General features: G+C 40.5%; 1 protein-coding gene across 2 annotated transcripts in view; it reads left to right on the top strand.

Moving 5' to 3' along the window:
* Positions 1 to 23709, top strand: part of gpatch2 (G patch domain containing 2) — a 133882-nt gene that overhangs the window by 93128 nt on the left and 17045 nt on the right. For both annotated transcript variants that reach the window (XM_051919978.1, XM_028822082.2), the window contains one exon: positions 7135 to 7220. In XM_051919978.1, coding sequence (XP_051775938.1) covers positions 7135 to 7220 — 86 coding nt within the window. The remainder of the gene's footprint in view (positions 1 to 7134; positions 7221 to 23709) is intronic.

Genomic DNA, 23709 nt, shown 5'->3' with positions numbered 1-23709 from the left:
CACATTTAGGCAAATTCTGTACATTTTGTCTGATTTTTTTTTGCCCGAGTTTTGATATCTATAATAATGAATCTGTAAGCTGCAAGTCTTAAAGGATGCGACTCGACTTGACTCATTGTTGTGAAGCAATCTAAAAGGCGCCCTGATACCTTTAGTTTGTCACGCTTTCCATTTTGTTATTGACTGAATTTTTTTCTCTCTCAAATGACATTTGCTCAGCTAAATAAATCATACTCGAACGACACTTCTCTCTCAGTTTCACTTTAATTGTGCGATCTGTGTGTCAGCAGTTAGTATATTGGTGTGAGTGGCCTATTGATTATTGATTTGCAGGCATTGATCGAACTCTCCACGGGCCTTAATCCTTTTTCATTCATTTGAATACCTTTGTGCGTCTTCAAACCTCCTTTCATAACTTAAACTTAGTTGCTCCTAATGAAAATGGATTGTGATTTCTGCTGCAGTTTTTTTGTTATTTTTTTAATTTATTATTTTAATTGATCTCTCTGTGGTGGGTTTTGGTAGAAGGATTATCAGTGACCCTGGTGTCAGTCGTTCATTTTTCATCTCACAGAGCTTAGCACCGAGATGTCTTTGTGACATGTTTTGTATGGTTAAGCGAGAAGCAGACATCCCATTTGTATGCTGCTGTTTGACTACAGACATTGGAGTAAGATGTGGTATTTTTCACCTCTCACTGGCTTTGCTGTGGAAGGTCTGTTTAGATGATGCCTAAATGGCACTTTCAGAACTTCCGAGTACCGTGGTTATGAAATCTGACCGCTGATGCCGCACCACCATTTAATGGGGTCTCAGAATGTGATACACGGTCGGTCAGTCAGTCATGTAAGCTTCTATCCATAATACTAAACAAGTACTTTCAGAATTTGGACTAAACATTCTACAAAAAGAATGTTAAAAAAAGCAATAATAGCTAAAAAAAATATCTGCTTTGATTTGTAGGAAAAATGTTTTGACTTTGTTTGATGTTCAGAACAGTGCTTTATGGTAAACTAGACAAAAAGCCCGTTTCGACAACATAAGATGAAACGGGCACGCACGAGTTTGTGTCAGCAGTGTATGAAGAACAAATGATAAGTAAGAAATAAATAAGAAAGTGATGTAAGTAATGATAATTAACTAAGAGGTTTGGGATATGTATGACTTTATCACGGCGAAAAATACTGTACATTTAAAATATACATGCTATCCTTGACAACATTTTTTGTTTGTATACTGGAGGCCTGTCAGTATGCAACTAAAGTTGTAAAATCTCTCTGTAGACTACATTTTTTGTGAAGACACTCTCTCTGTTTGGTAGTAATTTCCCTTGATGTGGCCCATCTTTAACTTGCACCTTCACATCACTCGCCCTTCTGACTCTTGAAAAAGCCACATACAATTGACCATGGCTGAAAACGGGTTCGGCAAGGAATATTCCTACCATGTCAAATGTTTGTCCTTGTGACTTGTTTATACTCATGGCGAATGCTAGTTTGACAGGGAATGCCCTTTGAATTTGGAAACACTTGTAGTCTTTAAGCTTAATTTATTTTGTGTCATGTGCATAAAAATTTCCATATATTATAATTATGTAGGCCTATGGTAGTAAAAGGGAAAAAATGAGAAATACAAGTCAACGAAAAGTAGAAGAAGAAACGAAGAAGTTTTTTGTAATGATTTTAGTCTGCTTTACTCATTACTGTACAGGCTTGTACTGTTAGTTGATGAATTTTCCAGGCTTATAGTATAATATTGAATGATGAATGTTCCAGTAAAATATGGAATAGTAATAAGTATAAGCACCACAAACCTGATATAGGTGTATTGAATGAATGCGTAATTGAATCAGAATGCGTAATTAGGCCTCGAGCTGTAGTCGAAATCGCCTTTCAGGCCTCTAGAGCTGTAATCGAAGTCGCCTTTCTCTTTGAATTTTTGCGGCTGTTGGCACCAAGTTGCGAGAATAAGCAGTTTTGAAAGGGCGAGGATGCAAGGGCCATTAAAGTCACTCCAGACGGTGTGGTGAACATTCAGTGCTTGGTGCGAATAGGCCAGCAGCGTTTTATTTTACTCAGATCTCAGCAGCAGCGCACAACAATGCGTACCGTGCCACCTGTGGAGATTTGTATGAGGCTTAGAATGTGTACCTCGCTTCGCACACATCAACATCTGCGGACGACGGTAGTGTAATGATCATGATGGCTGTGGAGTCATTCCTGCAGTGGAAAGTACTTAATAATAATATGTTCTTACGTATTATTTTGAGTGTGAGGGTTGGCTGTGATCGGGGCTAATATCCTACGCCTAGGCGGAAGGATTTGGGATTTCAGAATAATAATCCCGAAATGCGTAGGCTAAATCCGCCGCCTGCCGCGATGTTGGGGTTGGATTTCAGTCTCGTAAGGTTTTTCGGGCAGCTGCGCAGTAGGCGACTGCTCATTCGGCTTCGGACAGACGTGAGTGAGCGAGGAGGCAGGCGAATTATGTATTAAGATGTTTTCAGTTTGTTACTTTGAATTTAAGATGTTTTCAGTTTGTTACTTTGAATTAAATTCTTATGTGCTCTGTATGGTGTCATGCGTAGAAGGTGCTATTTTTAAACTGTGTTATATTTTCATTGATTGATTTATGGAATGCTTTGTTCTGTTCAGAGTTGGAGAAACTCTTAGATTTTGGACACTTTTGTTCTGCTTAAAGCTTAGTAATTTACAGCAATTCCTTAAAAGGTAAACTGAAATATTATGACAAACTTGTGAAACATGCATTGGTATGGAATTTGTTAAAGAAGAGCAAAGTAGGAATTGATGACGTTACCGTAAGAATGGCTCATTTTTCCTGGTGTTTTCAGTAGCCGTGTTTTTCATGAGACATGCTGATGGGGCTCACAGTAAAAGGTTCATCCTTTTTAGAAAAAAGAGGCAGGTATTTTATTATTAGGTAAATGCTAACAGGTGTCTGGTCTCCGCCATTTTCTAATGTACTCGGCCAGCAGCAGTGTGTGCAGGGCAGAGACCAGTGGTGGACAGGTTACCTGTCTGTCACTCACACGCACACAATGATCCCCAGTTTAAAGCGGACGGCCATTAACAGCATGCAGGTGTCTAAATGTAGCCGGGAGGCTGTCCTGTCCATCTCGCACACACTTTATGAAACCAAAGCCACTGTCCCACTGCCTCGACCAGCTGCACCTTTAAAAAAACAGCAGGCTTCTTCAACTTTTTTGCAAATTGCTACAGTCCTCTTTCTAATCAAGGCCTTTTAATTTTAATTGTTTCATTTCTATTAATTGACAGTCGACACCCTCAAATGCACTTTTCAGTCCTTTTTCAGGTTTTCTTTGTCAGTGTCGTTTTGAATGTCTGTTAATGAGAATAACAGCTAACTGTAAAGAGAGCTGTGCTGCTCTAAGTGTGTAGAGTATTTGGGGCAAAAGCTAGTTTTACTGTCTGTCTCAGCGAGGACATGTTATTTTGAAACAAATGTTAGAGAATTTAAGGTTTTCTAGCCACAATAAACAATGTCTCAAATCATGAAAGACTAAAGTTATCTGATTTGCATGCATTCATTGTATACAGTATCTCTTCAATAAAAATGACAGGTCACAGAATTGTGGCTCCTCTACTCCTTCAAAACGTTCTTATGTTAGAAATGCACAGCCAACAAATCAATGCTGCCATTTATGGCATTTTCAATGTTCTGCTGGTTGAAACACTTTTTTGGTTTTATGTTTATGTTGGGGAAATGCCTACGGGGGATCAGAATGAAAGATGCTGTGTAAAATAATTTACACTTAAATGTATCTGAAAGGTGCCCAATACATAAAAGGTATTCTTATCATTATTTTCATCATCATCATTATTATTTTTGTTTGAATTGTGGTGGCACACGTAGTATAAAATGACAATTGATTGATCAAGATTAGCCAATCTTTTGAGAGTGAAGTTTTCTATTTGTAAAACGTACTGAGTGGTGTTGCTCACTTTGGAAGACATGTTGGTGACACTATTAATGTAGTTTTCTAGTTATTTAAAATTCTTAAGAGGCTATTTTGTCATTTTGAAAGGTGATGTTTTTGAACGCATTCTGCTGCCTTCATTAGTACACTTGTTTGTTAAAGCTCTGGGGTCCACTCCTTGTTGTGCCATCCTGACAATTTAAGCGTGACAGCAGCTTTTGTCTGTAATCTAAGATTAACAGTCAGGTGCGAATTGAAGAACACCCGTAGCAAATCTTAAGACTGAGAAAAAAAGAAACGTTTTTAAGACTTAAACTGAGAAGAGGCACGTTAGGCGTCACATCAGGGCTTGACTTCGCTAGTGACCCTACTTAATCCTTGCTTCTCTCTGGTCTCCCTTTGAGGATAAAATCCTTTCTTGTCTTCAGTGCACATGCAGAGGTGTAATGGAGACTGATGGACAGATAGAATAAGATATCAGCAAAAAAACACCCATCTGCAAGTTTGGTGTGATGTGCGGTTTGAAATAATACTGTGTTTAAACCAGGATCGATTTTGAAATTAAAAAGTTAGTTTGTTAAGATTTATTGTTGGGAGTTACACAGCCTAGCTCTTTATCAGCCGTGCAAATAGTCTTCTCTGCGCTGTCCAACAGGGGTACAACAGGGGGATCGATAGCCATGTGATTTACTAACTGGAGTACAGGTAATCAATAAGTATAAAAGTAAATGAAATACGCATTACTGGGATTTTATTATAGAGAAGGGAGAACAGGGAGTGAATAACGGTCAAGCCATTTATTTTTATAGCTATTGATTATGCAACATAGAGACTCAGCCGCCAACCACCCCCCCTCTGTTTCTCTTCAATTTACGTATTTTGAGGTCACAGAAAACTCCGCTCTTTGAGGGCATTGGCTGAGCACTTTTCCAATTTTCTAGCATTGTGTCATCTTGTGAGCGTTTCTGCGACTGAATTGGCTGTGAGGCGAGCTAGTGGACGAGTTAGACTGCTGCGAGTTTTACTGCCATGCATGGCCACTCAAGTGAGCAGCATGAGACAGTGAGTGACGTGCAGCCTGTTTGGGGGAGTTGTGCCCCACCCTGCTTAAGGACTGCAGTGTGCCAAGGGGTAAAGCTTTTTTTTTGTTAATTATTTTATAAGATGTGCCTGCCTGTGTTAGAACTACTGTATTGGCTGAGTGTTGGGCAGCTTATCCAAGTATAGCAATTCTGCGCCAGTTAATCTCTTTTAATTATAACTTAACTCCTTGTGGTTCAACAAAGGTACTCAGAATACAAATGAAATGTTAGCAATTGAACCCGTCTGTTCTGTGGTGGAGGTTGTGGCATTTGTCACTTTAACTGTCCTAATCACGACGTCTGTAGATTTCTGGTGGGTTCTTCACAGATACCAGGACTTTTAATTAATAGTATTCTCATGCTGCAAACAAACATATTCTTGGGACGCTTCGTCTATTTAGTCTGGTACTTTGACCTGTAACTTTCTCTTAATGTAAAAATGAATACAACTTGAGTAAATTCTCATCTAATAACCAGAGGGAAAAAATTGAGGGTACTATGGCATGACCCACCCCTGGGTAATGTGCCAGAAAACAGAATTCGACTGAGACTGTTAAGGCCATGAAGGCACACTTCAGGGTGCCATGCTCATTCCAGAATGGTTGGAAGGGCTGTTTTTTTGTTCCAGCTAATTTTGAATCAAAGTTCACTTCTGCCAGCTAAATTTTTTGTTTTTGTTTTTTAATTTTTTTGACTCATTTTGTGGGCCTAGAAGTAGCTTGTAGTGCCTCTCTTAACCAGAGTGCCTTTACAGCTTTTAGCCTCGGGATGCAGAAGGTGTTCTTCCCTTCCGTAAGCGTGCTGAGGGGTCTGTTCAATGATTTCCATTGAACTGCTCTTGCTGCTTACAGTACAGACAAGACCCAAAATAGAGACACAGTGCCCATGCTTATCACATCATGGACTGATATGATGCCATAAGTAACTCTCTCTGCTTTTCTTCAGTTGGGTAACTTTGTAGAGATATTTCAGCATAAGAGAAGAAATGTGCTGTAAACAAGGGGTCAAACTTTGATGCATGCCTCATTTCAAACCATTTGTAAGTTTAGGGCACATCAATGCATCAGTTTTCTGAATCAGCATGTTCTGTTACAGGGTGTGGTAGAGGGGGTCCAATACTGGCAGCATAAAGGAGCAGATCTTGAATCATCCCTGGCTGTGAAGCTGTAGGGAGCAGAAATAACCACTGTGCTGTTGTGCCCCCCATTAGGAAACATATTTTTAAGTGTCTTGTGATAAATGGAAAGCAGGGACTTAATTTAAAAGAAAGTTCAATGAAAACATAAAAGTCTTTTCTCAAAAAAAAAAAGAAAAGAAAAAACTGCCTAAAATGGTATCCTTAAGATATTGCAGAAGACCTAGAATCCTATTTAAGAAAGGGTTTCAATTAACTTGAATGCAGCAGCCAAGGAAAGAGATTTGACCCCTAACTGTGGGTGGAGTACGTGTTTGACACATACAGTAAAGCCTGGACCGGAACTTATCAATGAATTTTATTTAAAAAGGTATAAATGATTAGATGCAGTATTGTAGCATATAGGCAAAGAATGCCTCACTGTAAATAGTCAACTGCCGAAAACAGATTCTGAGCCAAAAATTATTTTAAATTAGTAGTGATATTTAGCCTGTTTCCTTCAGTCATCTTACACCATCTTCTATTACATAAAGACAGCAACAAGAGTCACTGGGACTGAGTTCTAGTATGACCCCCATTGTGAGACCCCTCTAATGGTGCACGTGTGAACTTAAATTCCACTAGACTGTTGTGATTTTTCTCAAAAGTGACCAAATGGAGCTAGTGGAGATAAAAGGAGGATGTATGGAATATTAATTAATTTCAAAAAGTGGGCATGCTATCCCTTTAGACTGAATTAACAGTTAGTGTGGGTTGGGTTTACTTGTTACTCATTTGTGGTTTTCTGTCTGATCCTCTCTGGTCTGTGGAAAGAATTTCTCTGGCTTTTCATTTTTTTTTCAAGCTGCCCTTGACAAGCTGTAACATGAGCAAATCACCCACTTCTGTTCATTTAGCTTCCTTTAAGGGAAAAAAGCAAAACTTTTTTTCATTTTTTTTTTTATTATTCTTTTCTATAGGCAAACAAGTGTACACTTGGGTTTACTCTGCACTGGAGATATCAAAAGGAGGAGGAAGACTACAGGACATCCTGGTTCTACAGCAGGTACCTTACTTTACTGCTCTCGCCTTATATTTGATTTATCTATACAGACCATACCAATCTCCAAAATTTGGGCAGGGGCACAGTTTTTTTGGGGGGGGGGGGCAAGCTGAAGTAGCATTTATCTATTATATAGTGCCTTTCAGATATATCTATTATATAGTGCCTTTCACATCTGTCTATCTGGTCATTCTACATGCTCTCGCGGTACTCATCATAGTGCCAATGCACATGTTGGCCTGTCTAGTACCAGGCCTATAGGACAAATCCAGGCTAAAATGTATTACACCCTTTCCACCGTGCTGTCCAATCTGATGCCAGCTTTCCCATTTCTACTGTGCTCCAAAACTTCAGTCCGTGACTTCTGCAGTCCCCTTATTCCTACCATAACTTGCCCTATAGATGTGGAAAAGAAGAGGTGCACCTGCCACCTAAATGTTATACTACACCTATCTATAAATTGCCCAGTCCTCTGCCAACTTGCCCAGTTCCCCATTCTGCCAAAACCCACACCATAATGTCCGCTCCCCCACCTCAGTAATCTTCTGTCCTATAACACATCCATAAATCCAATCCAAATCTTATTCTGCCTCTGCTAATAGAGTGCCCAGTCCTTGGCCATTTCCAATCTATTTCATAAATCCACATCATACAACCACTAGTCCTCTGATTTTTTTCAAGTCTTGCATCCCAGTTTATCGTTTACCTCACCCACAGAGTCATTCCCACCCTAATTGTACTCTACACTTGCTGCCAGTCTGCCCAGTCCTATTCAAGTTTGCCAGACTTGCCTCACCTGGGCACAAATTCACATTGTAAGATCCACAGACCCCATCTTAAAACATAACCCAACCTGTCTTGTACACCCACAGGGCAAGTCCAGTCTAAATCTTATTCTGCCTTTACGATCAGGATACCTAGATTTCCTTGAACATAAATTTTGCCCTCCTTTCCTTCAGGCCTGAAATTTCTTTCTGATTAAATTGAGTCATTTCACTGAGCCTGCCAAAAAAATAGCCACATGCTCTAGAGCGGTGTTTCCCACTTTCTTTTCTGTAGTGGCACACTTTTTGTAACCAAAATCATCCCAAGGCACACCACTGTTCTACTAATCATATCTCACACATGTGTGCAACTGTCTGAAGGGGTGAGACTACGGGAGAAGGTGGTACAAAAAAATGAGCTCCAAGATCAGCGTTTGCAGACACAGCACGTAGTGAGCACTTTGGTGGTATCTCCAAACTGCTTCACCCCTTTGCCTACCCCTCTATGCCTCAGAGACAACTCGTATGCCCATTCTCCACCAGTGCTGTGAGGCTCGCTGGCAACCACACACCCAGGGCAGATAGACTCTATCTAGCAGCCTGGAGATGCTCCCGAAGTGCTCTAACATGGCGACCATAGAGCTGCTTTTATGCCTGCTTCTCCAGGTAGACCTGCCTTCCTCAGATAGGTTTTGACCTCCTGCAGAGCTTGTCCCACTCAGGTTCAGACCCAAGTGTGCTACACTGTTATTTCCATGGCACACCACTGGTTGAAAAACACTGGTCTAGATGACTGCAGCTACTTTTCATGCTGCTTGCATTTTTCATTAAAGATGTTTTAGATCTCATACCTCCATCACTGTACACAATGCTTTGGTACCAACACTTTGCAACAGCAAACAGAAAAAGGCATCACTTACACCACACCCAGTTAGCCAACTCCATTTGTCATAACAAGTGTGGGGAAAATCAGTGTGCCAGCTCATCCTCGATCACTTGTATGCTGCTGAATTCTTAAGTCAGATCGGTCCAGTCCAAGCTCTTCTTCAAGTTAACAAATTATGAAGGGGTGTTTCGTTAAAGAAATAATCAAATTTTCTTTAATTTATGTAGTTCCACTTGAAGTTGCCATCTCTGTAAAGTCACACTTGCTCATCTGTAGTTACGTCAATAGCAGATGCGCACTGTGAACCATTGACGTGAACATGACATAGTGGTCGACGATTGTCCAATCAAATTAGATAAAAAAAAATCTAAAACCACACTAATTCACTGCCAACAAACGTGGGAGTGTCTGAAAGCAACCAGTTGTTGAAGGGCAACCGCAGGTCACCTATATATACACTAGGTATGTGTATTTGTATATATATGGACCACACTATGGAGATGTTATATTATGAAACTGACACCGTACTGGCATTAACTCAATTCAGGTATTTGTATATATGTTACACTGAATGTTTGAAGACATCTAGAGAAATGTAGGAAAATATTTAGTATTTTATCTCAAACAATTTATTGTGAATCCATCTGTGATCATTTTGTCTTTTTTTTTAATTCTATATAATGATCTTCGACATGAGTACTGAGAAAAGCACTATATAAATGTAATGAATTATTATTATTATTATTATTATTGTTGTTGTTATTATATGAAGTCAACGTAGAGGATCAGATGAAGTTGTGCTGTCTTATTGCCGATACTTGATCCGCATAGTCGAGTGGTGTGTAATGACAGGGAAAACAGGAACTGCATTGATTAAGGCCTCCGATATATTGATGGAAGGAATGATGGCTGGATATTGTCTAAGAAGCACTCTAAGAAAAAAGAAACACACAGACAATCCAAACTCATGTTTTGTTTTATGTACACAGTAAGACAGAATTAATTTTATATTACACTATGGTGGATGTAATAAACTCCTTTATCATATAATTACACAATATACATTGTTTTATATTCTGTACAAGTCTTACTTTTTAATGTATGTTTACATAGAAATCATACTTTTTTATTCATTTTCTGAACTGCAGTTTTTTACGAGTTGCTTTAGGATAAATAGGCATGAGGTTTGTGCTCGGGGGCCCTGGTGGCACTCTGCTTGACAGTTTTGCCCCTGAGATCCTGCTTCCTGTTGTTCTGCTGATGGTCACATGGTTTCTTCCCACTTTCCCGATATGTGCATGATAGAGTGACCCTATATGGGTGAGTGTTCATAAGATCACGAGTGACTGGCATCTCATCCAGGGATGGTTTCTGCCTTGTGCTTGATGCTGCTGGCACAGACTCCAGCTACTTAGTGATTCCATTGTGGGAAAAGTGCTTTTAGAAAATGTGACTGAATGCATCTCAATTTCTTTCTCCAGCTTCATTTCCTCCTTTACTCTGTCAGTATTTTTCTACTTCTGGATGAGATCCTAGTCAGTCACAGAGCACACTCATGAACATAGCAACGCTAACCCATATTGGATCAGCCTATCATGCACATGTTTGAATAGTTGGAGGAAACTGTGTTGCCGTCAGCTGCTTGACTTTAGGGTACTTTACCTGATGAGAGCAAACCAGTTTATTTCAAGAGTGTAGAAATGTATGTCCGTTGAGGACCCATCTACAGCAAAGTCTTTTTTTGGCAGTAGGTGAGAATTACTCACAAAATATGCTTACCAGTAACTCAACACACAAAACCTGTATGCGTGGTAAAAAAAAAATATATAAACAAACACTCATTATTAACATTGGTGCATGTCCTCTCTGTGACACTGAGTAATTTTAATCCAAAAAATTATTCAACAGAAGTGTGTCAAGAGATACTGCTGGGGCTCCTTCATGCATACAGAAATACGCCTGCATAATGCCCTCACTCTTACTGCTCTCTTATTATTTGCTCTAAGTTGTAATTCTTGTGTTTGTTTCAGGGATGTTGTTATTTTTCTTATTTATATATAATATATATAATTGTGTGAAAGCTAAATTTCCCCTTGATCCATCCATCCATCCACCCACCCACACTGAGCCTGAAATGGCTGAATCAGGTTCAGGAAATGGATGTGTGGCTTAATCAATTTAGATGTTTCAAGTCATTGTGTAAATGTGCCTGAATATTCTGAGACTGCATTACCTCCTCGTTTGCACACTAAAGGATAGGTGAGTACCTGGGAATTAAGTTCTGTTTCACTGCTGTAAAGGTCAAATGTAGCCATGTGGTCACATTGTTGGTCACTGCATATTTATGAGGTGATTAGGAAGCTTAAATTTGGCAAAACTAATATAAGTTCTTGTATTTTATTATTATTAATGTTTTGGCAGCTATCTGATCAAGATATTTTCCCTTGATAACCCATCCCACCACCTCCCACACCGAACAAAAATAACACAAATACAGTTGAGTGAGGCGGTGTCCACATCCTCTTAAATATATGTGTAAATGAAGTTTCAAAAAAGGAAATCTTACCTGGTAAACAGAAAAAAATCACCGGCTAAAATGTAAAATGAAAGGCTTTAAAATATAACAGATGAAGGAGAGCATGATAGAAGTATATACTTGTAGGACAAAAGCCTTTCTGTCAAAGAAAGAAAAAAAAAAAAGACAGCAATGAGATCAATGAAAGAATCCTGCCTGGACAGGGAAGGTGGTTATGCAGAGTCCCAGTCCTCCAGCCAGTCCGGTTGTGTGTGCTTGAGCTGTGAGAGAAGACCGAGGCTCTAAAGGAGGTCCCCATGAGCACAGGGAGGACTGCTCATCCCTAGAAAGAGGGTGTGCCAGTGCTTGGGTTGAGCATAGAGGCACATGGAGAGATGCCAGCGAGTATGTAACAATACATTAACGTGCTGTCATCTGTTAGGGGCCCTGTATCTGGAATTTACCTGCTCTGGGCAACTAGATGGAGATGTAATTTTTAAGAATCATTAACTAACGAAAATTGGAGAGAAACACCTGGCTTTAAATATTATAATAGTGGACCTCCTGGGCTGCCATAGGAGTTAGGCTAGCTATTGGCCACAGAGTGGTCAAAATACGGCAGACGGAAGCAGTTCCATTAGATTTCTGACAAAAACACAAGTTTTTTTCAAAGTTAACTACAGAAACGTTTGGTGCAATAGAAAAAGTTCATAATTCTTTCTCCATATATGAATTGAACAGAAAAATATCCTTCAAACCTCTGGCTGCCAGCAACGATATTGTGGGAGAGTATTCCTTGTAGACCAGTTTAAAATTGAAATATTATAAATAAAAGTAAATATAATGAAAGTGCACCTGCCATTGAACTAACTGGTGGATAAAAAATAAGGCATCTAATCTGACTGTCAAGAAGGGATGCAGATGATCTTGAAAGGCAGGGTCCCATGTGGCCTGCTGACATCCACCCCTGCTTGAAGTGGTCCGCCCCTTACCAATAAAACCCATCAAGTGGATGTGAAGTCTCCACAGGGCTGCTTGGTAGACAGCACATTTATATTTTCTTAATGATTGCATTTTTTTCCTGCTATGTGTTTTAGTGTACAGAGTTGGAAATGCATACTTTAGTGCCCGTGAGACTGGCTTTCTTTATATGAAGAGTGCTGGTCCACAAACGGGTTTTTGACTTGATAAAGTAAAATGCACCTTCTTTGTCCTTGGACAGCATTCATTAATGTCCTTATTATCATATTAATTAAGGCTTTGACCAAGTGCAGAATATTATAAATGGGGTCCTCCTTTGGCATTTCTACGTTGTTGCCATATTGTCTGCAAAGGTGTGCTGGTGTATCGCTTGGGTCCTTTAAATCAACAGATGCTGTTTATAAATTTTATTTTATTTTTTTTTTTGAAGGACCTAAGGGTAGGGAGTGGGTCATATTTTTCAATAAGGAGACGTGAAGCTGTAAGATGTCTGAACCTCCCTCCCCAGGAAGGATGAGGAGAATAAACTTTGATTGGAGATGTCACATAGCTATGCTATCGGTTTAGGACCAAGGAGCTGCTGTTTTTCATTAAGCTGATGGTTTTTTTCATCATGTTTGGAGGATGGGAATCAGAATTGGTTTGTCCACCTCATTGCTAAAAGTCTCGCTCTCACTGCTATTTTTCCAGTGGTGTTTGTCATTTAAATAACAAATGCTCGCAGTTACCTGATTTAGTGTGGGGTGCTGGCCTCTGATGTGTATTAATACCACAGCGCAGTACAGTGTGCGGAGGTTCATCATTCATTTGGATAAAAGAGGTGGAATTTAAAAACAGCCTGTGTTTGACTGGGATACAGATCACATTCATTTATTGTACTGAGTGATGGAATGGTCTGTGACTCTGTCCTTCACCTCTGCATGCCATTTAGGTTATGATAAAATTTGAAGAAAATAAAACTGGTGCTGCTCATTTAAAATGGTGATTTGTAGGGAGCAAATGTTCCACCGGGAGACTTGAACCTGCTTTGGCAATCCAATTCCAGCTCTGAAACATTTTCATATTGCTGAGGTCTGTTCAGCGCTCGTTCTTTCTTTGATTATTTTGTTAGCCGTGATCAAAGGAAAGCAGTAGATTGAAACCTGACTGACTTGAGTAATGACATTATGTTTTTAAACATGTTGCCATCTTTACACAAACAATTTTTTACTCTGCAAAAATTATTATTTATTTACTAATTTGAATAAAAAACAGGTTTAATCCATTTGATAATAAATGCATGTATATGTGTAATATCCCAGTTAGTCTGTCTTATTGTCTCATCATATAATGAGGAAAAATGATGAACAGACAAGCTTTATTTTATATAGTGCTTTTTTACTGGGAACATGGCCAAGGCACTTTACAAGTAGAACAAAATGACACATTGCTTCAAAAAGTAAGCGACTTGCTCAGTGCAACAAAGTGAGTCGGAGGTGAGAATTGAAGCCTCTGCTGCGCACTTTAAAGTCCTGTGCTTTAGCCGCTAGAGAGAACTGCCTTGACAAATGAACACGTTGTGTTACTACACACCTACAGTGTCGGGTAAAAAGCTGTGACTAACAATATTGTCTTGGGGAAAATAAGAAAAAGAATCCTAAACCACATCTTTTGATCTAAATGTGTGGAACCTTAATGGTAAAGACAACATACGAAGAACATACAAAATGTGAAATTGCTTTGGGAGGTTCTAAAATAGCTAAAAATATTTAAATGTGGACTGCCATTAAACTTCTCTGCACTTTGACCCGTGTTACCACAGTCAAACGAACAGTTCTTCTAGAATACCCAGTTCTGGAAATGCGTAGACTTACAACAAGAGACTTTGACCTGCTTCAGTTTATCTGAGAGAACTGGTAGAGTTAAGGATAACGGACAGGGTCCGGGATTTCCACCTTGACAATTAGAGAAACATGGAGGTAAACTGAAGTCTCATGTACACTGCTGGGTATGTCATAAGAATAAGAAGAACAGCATAGTGGAATTTGATGGATACTCAAAGCACTTTACATAGAATGAATGGAGCCGCTTCGACTCCCACCAATGTGCAGCATTTATTTGGATAAGGTGTCGTTAGCCATACATACTCAGCCACACATCAGCTATTAGATGGTGAAGGAGTGAGAGAGAAGTTAGCCAGTTAGAGACAGGGGATGATTAGGGGCTATGAATGGACAAGGCCCTAATGGGCAGTTTAGCCAGGACATTGGTGAACACCCTACTCTTTTCGGAGGATGGCCAGGGATCTTTTATGATTCCAGACAGTTAGGACCTTGGTTTTATGTCACATCTGAAGGACAGCTCCATTTTTACAGCACAGTGTCCATGTCACAGCAGTGGGATCCACCACAGAATAAGTGCCCCCTAACGACCCTACCAACACATCTTCTAGCAGCAACCCAAGTCTTTCCTAGATGGTCTCCCATTGAAGTACAGGCCAGTCCAAAACATGCTTAGCTTCGGTTAGTTCAGGTCATATAGCTGATGGTGTTAAGAGGATAAAATGGAAGCTTTTAAAATGAAACCTCAGTGTGAATTGTAAAGATGAGACACAGCAGCTTTGATTCAGATATGTGAAGTACTGTAGAATCCACCAGACACCCGTGAAGGGACAAGGGGACTTAAAGCAGCGCATTTCCCTAAGGTCCATATCAACAGTAACATTTACAGCAGGTTCTTGTCCCAAGTGACGTCTGCTTTTAATTGGACTGCTAAATATATATTTGTATGAATACTGTATGTACATTTGTATACAGGTATATTGCCTGTGTGTATATGTATATATATATATATATATATATATATATTTTGTAGCAGATAGAGGCACTGTCGATCCCTTGAACCCTCAGACCAGATGTCAGACACCAGGTAAAAGTCCAAAGATGAATATTTATTATAATAATAAAGTGCACAAAGCACCACCGCTCCACTATACTCAATAACAAATCAATAATCAAATAATAATGACCCATCCTCCACTCTCCCAGACGCTTAGCCACCCTGCCTCCCAACTCAGCTCAACGTCTGGGATTTCCCACAATCCTTTTATAGTCCTTGACCCAGAAGTGGTTCTGTCCCTCAGTCCATGTGACTTTCTATCACTTCTGGGTCAGGTAAAAACTTCTCCTTTTCTTCAGCCCGGATGTATATCATTTCTTCCGTTCCCGTGACTTGGAAATACTTCCGGGCTATACAGAAAGCATAAATCCCTGGGCCTCCCTGCAGCGACTCCTGGCGGCCCCCCATGGTATCCAGCAGGGTTGTGAAGAAAAACTCCAAGGCCCATGATTCCCTGCTGGCAGTCGGGGCACCTCCATGCTGCAAGGAGGGCTCCATCTGGCGGCTTGGAGGTGTTGGCCGGAATATATGTCTGGCAATCCCTCACAATATATATATATATATATATATATATATATATATATATATATATATATATATGTATAAAATGTATAGTATGTATATGTAAATATACTGTATATATGGGGTGGACAAAAGTAGGTTTATAGTTCCGAGTATGCGAGGATGGTGATTTGAGCACTTGTGAGATTGTACCTAAGTGCACTGTGCCATTGTGACATTCTTTTGAATTAATAAAGTTAGTAAAGGCTATCGAGTTAACAAAGCTATTGTAATAATCATAACGTATGTCTTCCACACGAACAACTGTAAATGTACAGGTAGATTCACTCAAAAGAGGCCCCGAATATTCTGTTGTAACTCCCATTAGAATGATGCAATCTGAACTAAAAAAATACGATATATACCTTGACGTATGTGTAATTGAATGCATTACACGTGATGCTGAAAGTGGTTTCCGTTTTCTGCCAGAAACATTTCGATACGGCACTCCATGTTCCTGAACATATCAGCAAGCATCTCCGGGGAAATAGCAGCAATTACACGTTGGATGTTTTCCTTCAAACCTTCCGATAGAATTTTCCTTTGAGCATACCCCAAAGGAAGAAGTCTGGTGGTGTCAGATTTGGCTAACTGTGGAGGCCAAAGCCCCTTTGAAATTACCCTGTTGCCAAAGAAGGACTCAATTTCTGCAGTGCTCCTTTCCGATGTGTGACACCATCTTGCTGAAAGTAACCTTCCGTTAACTCACGATCATCCAGTTGATTCTGACATCACTTAATCGAATTGGTGACCCAATAGGTTAGAACTTGCACCCAGAAGTTGCAAACGGAGGTTAAACGTCACAACAGCTGTCCGGCGCCTACCTCCTCGCTCTGACATAGGGGCATCCCGGCATGTTCGAAGCTCCATATACTGAGGAGCACATTGTTCGTTGTTTTGTTCAGACTGCTTCGTCCTAGCGAGAGTTATTACAGAATATTCGGGGCCTCTTTTCAAATGAATCTCCCTGTACTTTTCCCACCCATGTATATTACATGGGGGTAATTAAATATTTTTTTTACCTTGTTTTTTAAGATTTTTATCCTCATCGTCATTATGCTCCTGGTTCTTGTTCTATTTTTCCTGGTGTTGATTGCTTATTAATGAACACACTAGTGGGTCCGATGCTGACGTTGCTGCAGCCTTTTTGCATTCTGTGCCTCTTGCCCTGGTGTCTGCTTGTCATTGGTGTCATTATTAGGATGCAATTAAGCGAGCAAACTCCTCACGATAAAAGTGAATTAATAGGAAATGACAAAACAATCTTAGTATTTGAAAATGTGGCAAAATCAGATACTTCTAAATTTCTTATCAATGCGCATTGCACACTGCTTTATTTTTGTGACTGTAAAAAAAGTGAAGAATAGAGAAACTGCTCAGGTACATTGACTGACTGAGACTATGAATCTGGTCAGACCACAAACCACTCAGTGAGCCCCTAGGACTGAATATGAGACCCACTGGCCTAGAGCCTTTTGTTTGTGGTGCATTCAAATGAACGTTAGGGTTTTTGTTTTAGAGTTTCTGATTTTTTGCTTCTTTGTTGCTTTTTAAAGTGTCTTAGTTGCTTTTAATACTCTCCAATATATTTTCTAATTTTAAGCTTGGTAAAAGCCTCTGACAGAAGACTTGATATAAAATGACACAAGCATCCCCTCGTCTCGTATAAGCACCGCATGTATGCTCCAGTCCAAGTCTACTGTCAGCAGTGGCACAAGACTGCTAATATACACTGCCGACTTCTTCCCTGCCACATTTAAAGCCATTCTTGCAGCTTTTTCTAGCAAGTGAAAATGGAGTAAAAAGGAAGAGGCAAAACAGCAGCTGTGTACCATTCCTAGCCCAGCAAAGACAAGTCTGCTGGGAATTCTTGCCTGTGTTCTCAAGCAAGGCCCGTAACCCAGTGAGCACGCTTGACACTTTTCTATTAGCCCCCTGCTCAGCTATTGGTAGGGAGTCAATGTTCCGTCTCACTTGAATGTCATACAACTTGTATATTTTGAGATTCTTCTATCGCATTTTTGTTCTTTTAAATGACAGTTGGGAATGAGATCGTCATCTCCAGCCCCCCACCCCCCCCATCTCCGGAGAGCAGATTGTGTCCTCCAATTGTCCTGTCAAAGTTAGTTATCACTTGTCAGCATGTAGTGCAGTCAGAAGGAGACATCAGGGCAAGCCTAGCTGACTGTTGCAATTGTTAACCCCCCACTTTGTGCAGTCAAGATCGTGCCGAAGCTACAATGCCGAATCCCAACTGAAATTCCATCTCATGATCTCCTGGCTTCTCATGACTGGCATGCCATCTATAGAGATATGATGAACTGCCTCGGTAAATCTCCGTCGCTGGCAGATCTCACCCTGACGGACAGCTCAGATGATAAAAAACAGAAGGGGGTCTTCCCAGCTCGAAACTGTCTTTGGAAAGAAAGCACAACAGACGATACTACAACTAACAACCTACTTCCCTCATCAGATCACGGCAAAAGTTTTTCAGGTAGTGAGGCCTGTTTGGGAGATGTGCTCCATTAGTGTGCTCAAGTCACTGCCATGTAGCTTTATAACATTGCATTTCGCAGAATGTTCAAAATGCTCCAGCTCAGCCAGGCAGGTAAAGAGCGGCTTTCACTGCTGTGCTTGTCTGCTCTTCAGAAGGCACTTGTACTCTAAATAGCATAATGTGGGCTCTCTCTTTTTTTTCCTTCATTATTTTCCCCCATTTCATCAACTCATTTCTTACCTCCACTCTTAATCCTTCTTGATAATCATCTTCATCAGAGTTTTTTTGGAATCATGGTCAGAAGTAAATTTTTCAAAATGTGCTTTAACCTCATGCTTTGCAAAGTAAAAATTCATGCTGGTCTAAAGTGTGGTCCTTCCACCAGTTTTGGCTCTGAACCGGTACTTCCTGCATGTCCTGATTACCACTGCTGTTTCTCAGGTTTCCAGTGCCAGGAAACGCCATATGTCTTTGCTTATGAACGCTTGAGTGGAGTTGATTAACGATGAATCAAAGCGCTCCATTCCAGGTTCACAATTTCACTCACTCGCAAGCCATCCTTGCCCAACACACACACACGCTGTCAACGACTGCTTTGCGTCTCAGTTGAAGCCTAATGGGTTCCTTTTCTGCTTTAATGTGGTCATCAGGATTTCTGGTCCACTGATGAACCGATCACTGACCTGATGTTTGCACACACATTTCCTGTTTACAACCACTGGTAGAGTACACTGAACCTTGAAACTGGTGATTATTATTATTATTTTTTATCCCTTTTACTACAGTTACATTATCTGCTGATTATAATGGTAATGGTAAATAGTTTCCTCTGACTAAGTGTCCCCAATTTCAGTACAACCTTAAAACACAAATTTCAGAAGAGGTCCACCACAGGAGCTGCTGGTGTTAATTCCCGTAATCAGTTGGGTGTGCATGGGCAGTTGAACACACAGATGACTACTCCGAAACAACAGTTAACAGGGTGGCCAGACTGAATTCCACTAGTCCGACTCAAAAACTTAATTGAGTGTATATCAATCTTAGCTTTTCCTTGCCAGGAGTTGAATTTCAGTGTAGGCCTATGAGAACTATGCTTTTATTTATGGGCCCAACACAGTTTAAAGGTCATGTCACATTACACGTCTTTTCTGGCAATTTTCAGTGTAGTCTTTATTTACATAATCTTAGTAAGTCGTAACTTACCCAAGAATTCATTCCTTTTAGTCTACAACTTGTGCCGATAAAATCAAGTTAAGTGGCATTGTCATACCAACCATACACAGTACTGCACCATACAGTGGCATGAAATTATGTTTTTCAGGATTGCAGTGCAACATAAACATAAACTCAGGACAAGTACAAGACAGGTAAAGAACCATACTATATATAAATAAACAATAAATATACATAAGGGAATATATAATGAATAAATAAATGTTGTTAACAATAATAAACAACAGTGGTAGCAAGTGTAACAAATATTCTGCATTTTAGTGAGCTTCTCAGGACGAGGGCAGCAGAGATTTCAGTGTCTGGACAGCCACAGGGTAGAAGCTGCTGGAAAACCTGGCAGAATTGGTTTATGTGCCACAGTACTCTTTGCCAGGTGGCAGTGGGACAGAGGGACTGTGGGAGGGGTGCGAATCTTCCTTCATAATGCGGTAGGCTTTGCGGATGCAAAAAAAACAAAACAAACTTGCTGGCTATGCCACCGGACTACGTCAGTTTACACAGTTGAAAATCACTGGGCATGTCACATTTAGTGACTTTTCAGCACAATCACGCTCACCCCTCTTTGTCACAGTCAGTAGTGTGCTGCCTGACAGAGCCAGTGCTGTACAAAGGGTTAGCAGGTATGGCGAGTTAAGTCACAGCCTTGGCTCATCATGCAGATGAGCTTCTTTCGAGTTTGTGAGGTCCAAATCACCCACCTTCCTTATACCTTGTTGCTGCATTCTTTGCTCTATTCTTCAGGATGAGCATTCATTAGTTGACAGCTCTCATACGGAGTCCACCCCATGTACTGAAGACAAAACCAAATCAGTTTGTCAGAGTGACTCGTAGACTCGGTGAAGTGAATCTCTTGGCATGTCACAATACGTGACAGGCTTCATGGCAGTGTACCACCGGACTGCCTCTGACTGGCCCAGATTATACAATTGAAGGCTATGACTGACAATTGATGGAAAAGTCGTCAAATATGACGTGGCCTTTACTGTTTGTGGGCATTGCATGCATTTTATTTCTGATTGAGCACTCATTAGCTGTTAATATTCACAGAAATAAAGAGAATATCCGACCACATGTGACTCACTACAATAAAAATGAAACTGGGGAGTGCCTACAGAAATGACAGCATTGGACACGTGGCATAACTATTTGTAGCTTATTCTGGTTTTCTCAAGATTATGTAAATGAAGGCTAAAATTGAAAATCTTACAAAATATCCTGTAGCTTGATGCTGGTATAAGGAGGCCAACCATAAACAACAACAAGTCATGACAGTCATGTACAAAATCAAAGAAAGAGAAGCTAAATAAAAAGTTAATATGAAGCAATAACTTCTATCTTGGAGCATGTCTGAGCCTCACTGGTGGGGTGGATTGCCCATTTTCCCACTAAAGTAGTACTAAGCACTCCTCTTCTCACCTCCTGCCTTTCTTTTCACCACGGCCTAGTTTGCCCCACGTCTCCTCAAGGCTGTAGACTTAATGGCAGGCCTGCGTTGTGTTGGCATTATACCTCTCATCTGAGTCACTTCCAGCCAAGCACCAGAAGTGCTTCCACCAGCAACAGCTTCTAATGTCTGTGGACGCCCGAGCCTCCAGATTGCTGGGTCTAGCATTAAACTTTGGGAAGTTGTGGTTCCACCTATTGGGCTCACAAGTTCATGGCTTGCCTCCTACTAATTGACACCTTTAAAATGGCCCTCCAACTAGAAGTCGTGTAACAAGACATTGACTTAAGTAGAGGGCCTGGCAGCCCAGCATCTGCTGAGTCACCTGCCTTCTGCTGTTCAAGGGTTGTAATGAGATCTTCTTCTCTGCAGCAGTGTCCCTGCATATTGCCTTTCTGGCATCTCAAACAGAGTGTCCCCCATTTTCCTACACTGGCATCTGTAGTATCTGTAGGATACTATAAGTAGGGTTTTCCTTTCCTCCAAGAGGACTGGTGTTTACCAGACTGATGGTGCCTGTGCCTCTGACAGCCTCTTGCCAGGCTGGCAGCCATTATGATTGCCTGTAATTGTTTTTTTTTATCTCCACAAGTTAAATGAGAAAATACTTGTCAGCTTTGAATTTCTGCATGTTTCCTAGCAGTATGCCCTGATGTTGTAGATGCTCAGATTCACAAAATGTAGATCTTGTGACTTTTAGATTAAACTCTTTTTGCTGAAATTGTTGTAGAATGTCAGCCAATACATAATTACAGAGGCAGGTGCACTTGGGCTCAGATTTGTTCCTGATGGATCAGGGTGTTTACCTGAATATACACTCCAGTATGATTACAGGTGGTACTGAAATAATGCAGGAAACGAAATTAAAAATGAAGTTTTAAAGATGTCTTAGCTAAGAAGGACAGGGACGTGACACTTAAATTAGAAAGAATTTCAGTTTAAGACAACATTGGTATGTATGGTCAGAAACAAAAGCCAGCAGCCACATTAGTTTCAGGCCATTTGTTTATAGACTTGGTTGATATCCTCGTTCATTTCTAGCACATTCCTTCTGAAAAAAACCAGTGTGCAGGTTTGCTTCCAGTATGCTGAACATCACTAACTACCAGGTTAATGTGAGTTTGCTTAGAAGCAGTAGGTTTACCTAACGCACGCTCAGGATATCTATCTGCTTGCACTTACGGCTGCTAAAGCATTTCTAAATTTGTATTTTTGTATTGTTTATCAGTTTTGCGTGATGTTAATGTATTGTATATTGTAACTGTGGCTTTTGAGATGAAGTCAGCATGCTTCTATTATTAACAGTATTAAGGAAATAAAGTGTTGTTTGATATTTCTAGTCACTGAAATAATTGTTGTTTTATGAACTGTGTATGGCACTGCTTATAAAACATGACCTATTCTAAACTTTTCACATGAACACACCATATAAAAAAGAAAGAGCGTAGGGCATACGAAGGTGAGATTGTATACGGTCGTGAGTTGGAAGGACAAAAAGACAAATGAGGAAGTTCCCCCAACTGTCAAAGAAAGAAACAACCTAATTTGAAGTGATCAGGAGGAAAAAAGAAGAACTGCTCGTTACGAGGAGAGAGAGAGAAGCCCTGAACGCAGATGATGGAGAAGATGAGGAGCAGAGGTTGCTTATGAGAATGATAGCGAGCAATACATTTTGGAGATGATGGAGACTCGCTGCCTGCGGTTGGGTACAAAAACCAGATGGGCACATTTTTCTCCTGTGCTGTGCTGCTTCTTTCCCTCCTCCTCGGCTCTCACTAATATCCTTAAGCATTCAAAATGAGTTTCAAAATTAACTGAGACTCTCATTAAGCGTGGAGGACTTTTTCTGGCAAATTGAAAGTACCAGTGATTGACTCTGGCCTTCGTGCCTGCATGGCTCCCTTAGCAGACCTGCCCTGTGTTGTTTGTAAGATGGCATTCTTGTCACCCCTTCTGTTTCATGTATGTCATGCGAGCCAGCAGCAGAAGTAAGCCTCTGTGGAGTAAACGGAGCACATGCTTCTTTCCTAAAAATATAATACAGCGGTGTGATCTTTTAGTGGCATTTGCCAACAAAACCTCCAAAAAAGTAAAGCAAGAAGAAAGCACAGAAGTTCAAGTGGGGTCTGCCAGAGATAACTGTTTGTGAGCCCTGCAGACGGAGTGACGGAGACGAGCCACGGTGATTGTCTAATGTTTAATGGCTTCAGTTAAACTGCCTCTTTTATTGTACTTGATAAAATCCATTAACATAAAGGTGGTATTTGACTGCCAGAACGCTTGTTTTGAATCTTTTCGTTAGCATTATCAATCAGATTGTATTTTTGTTAATTCATGAACCTTTAAATTGTCTTCACTAAATGAATCTGAACCATTTTTTCCCTCTACCTCATCCTCTGTTTTGAAATTTTTCTAGCTTTAGTTGCCACAGTGGTCGAGTTGCTGACAGATCACCTGTGCCTGGGCCCCTTGGTTTTTTCCCTGGTGGGCCGTCCCTCTCTCATTATCCCAGGCGGCTGCTTTGGGGCCAGCATGGCAGCGGAAGACAAATAAGGGCGCATTTCAGCAATCAGTTCTGTTGACAGATTTGCAGCCCACCGTGGAAAGAAATTCACCCCCTTGAGTTTCTTCCCATTGTCCTTCAGGTCCTGCAAGTGAAACTCAACAAAGTTTTCAGAACTAGTTGGCAATAAAAATTCATAGCCTTGGAATTAAGCAAAGATATGGCAGGACA

This window comes from Erpetoichthys calabaricus, chromosome 16 (assembly GCF_900747795.2).
Source record: "Erpetoichthys calabaricus chromosome 16, fErpCal1.3, whole genome shotgun sequence".
Classification (NCBI taxonomy): Eukaryota; Metazoa; Chordata; class Cladistia; order Polypteriformes; family Polypteridae; genus Erpetoichthys; species Erpetoichthys calabaricus.
The sequence above is the reverse complement of the archived record's forward strand: the minus strand, read 5'-3'. Positions and strand labels throughout refer to the sequence as shown.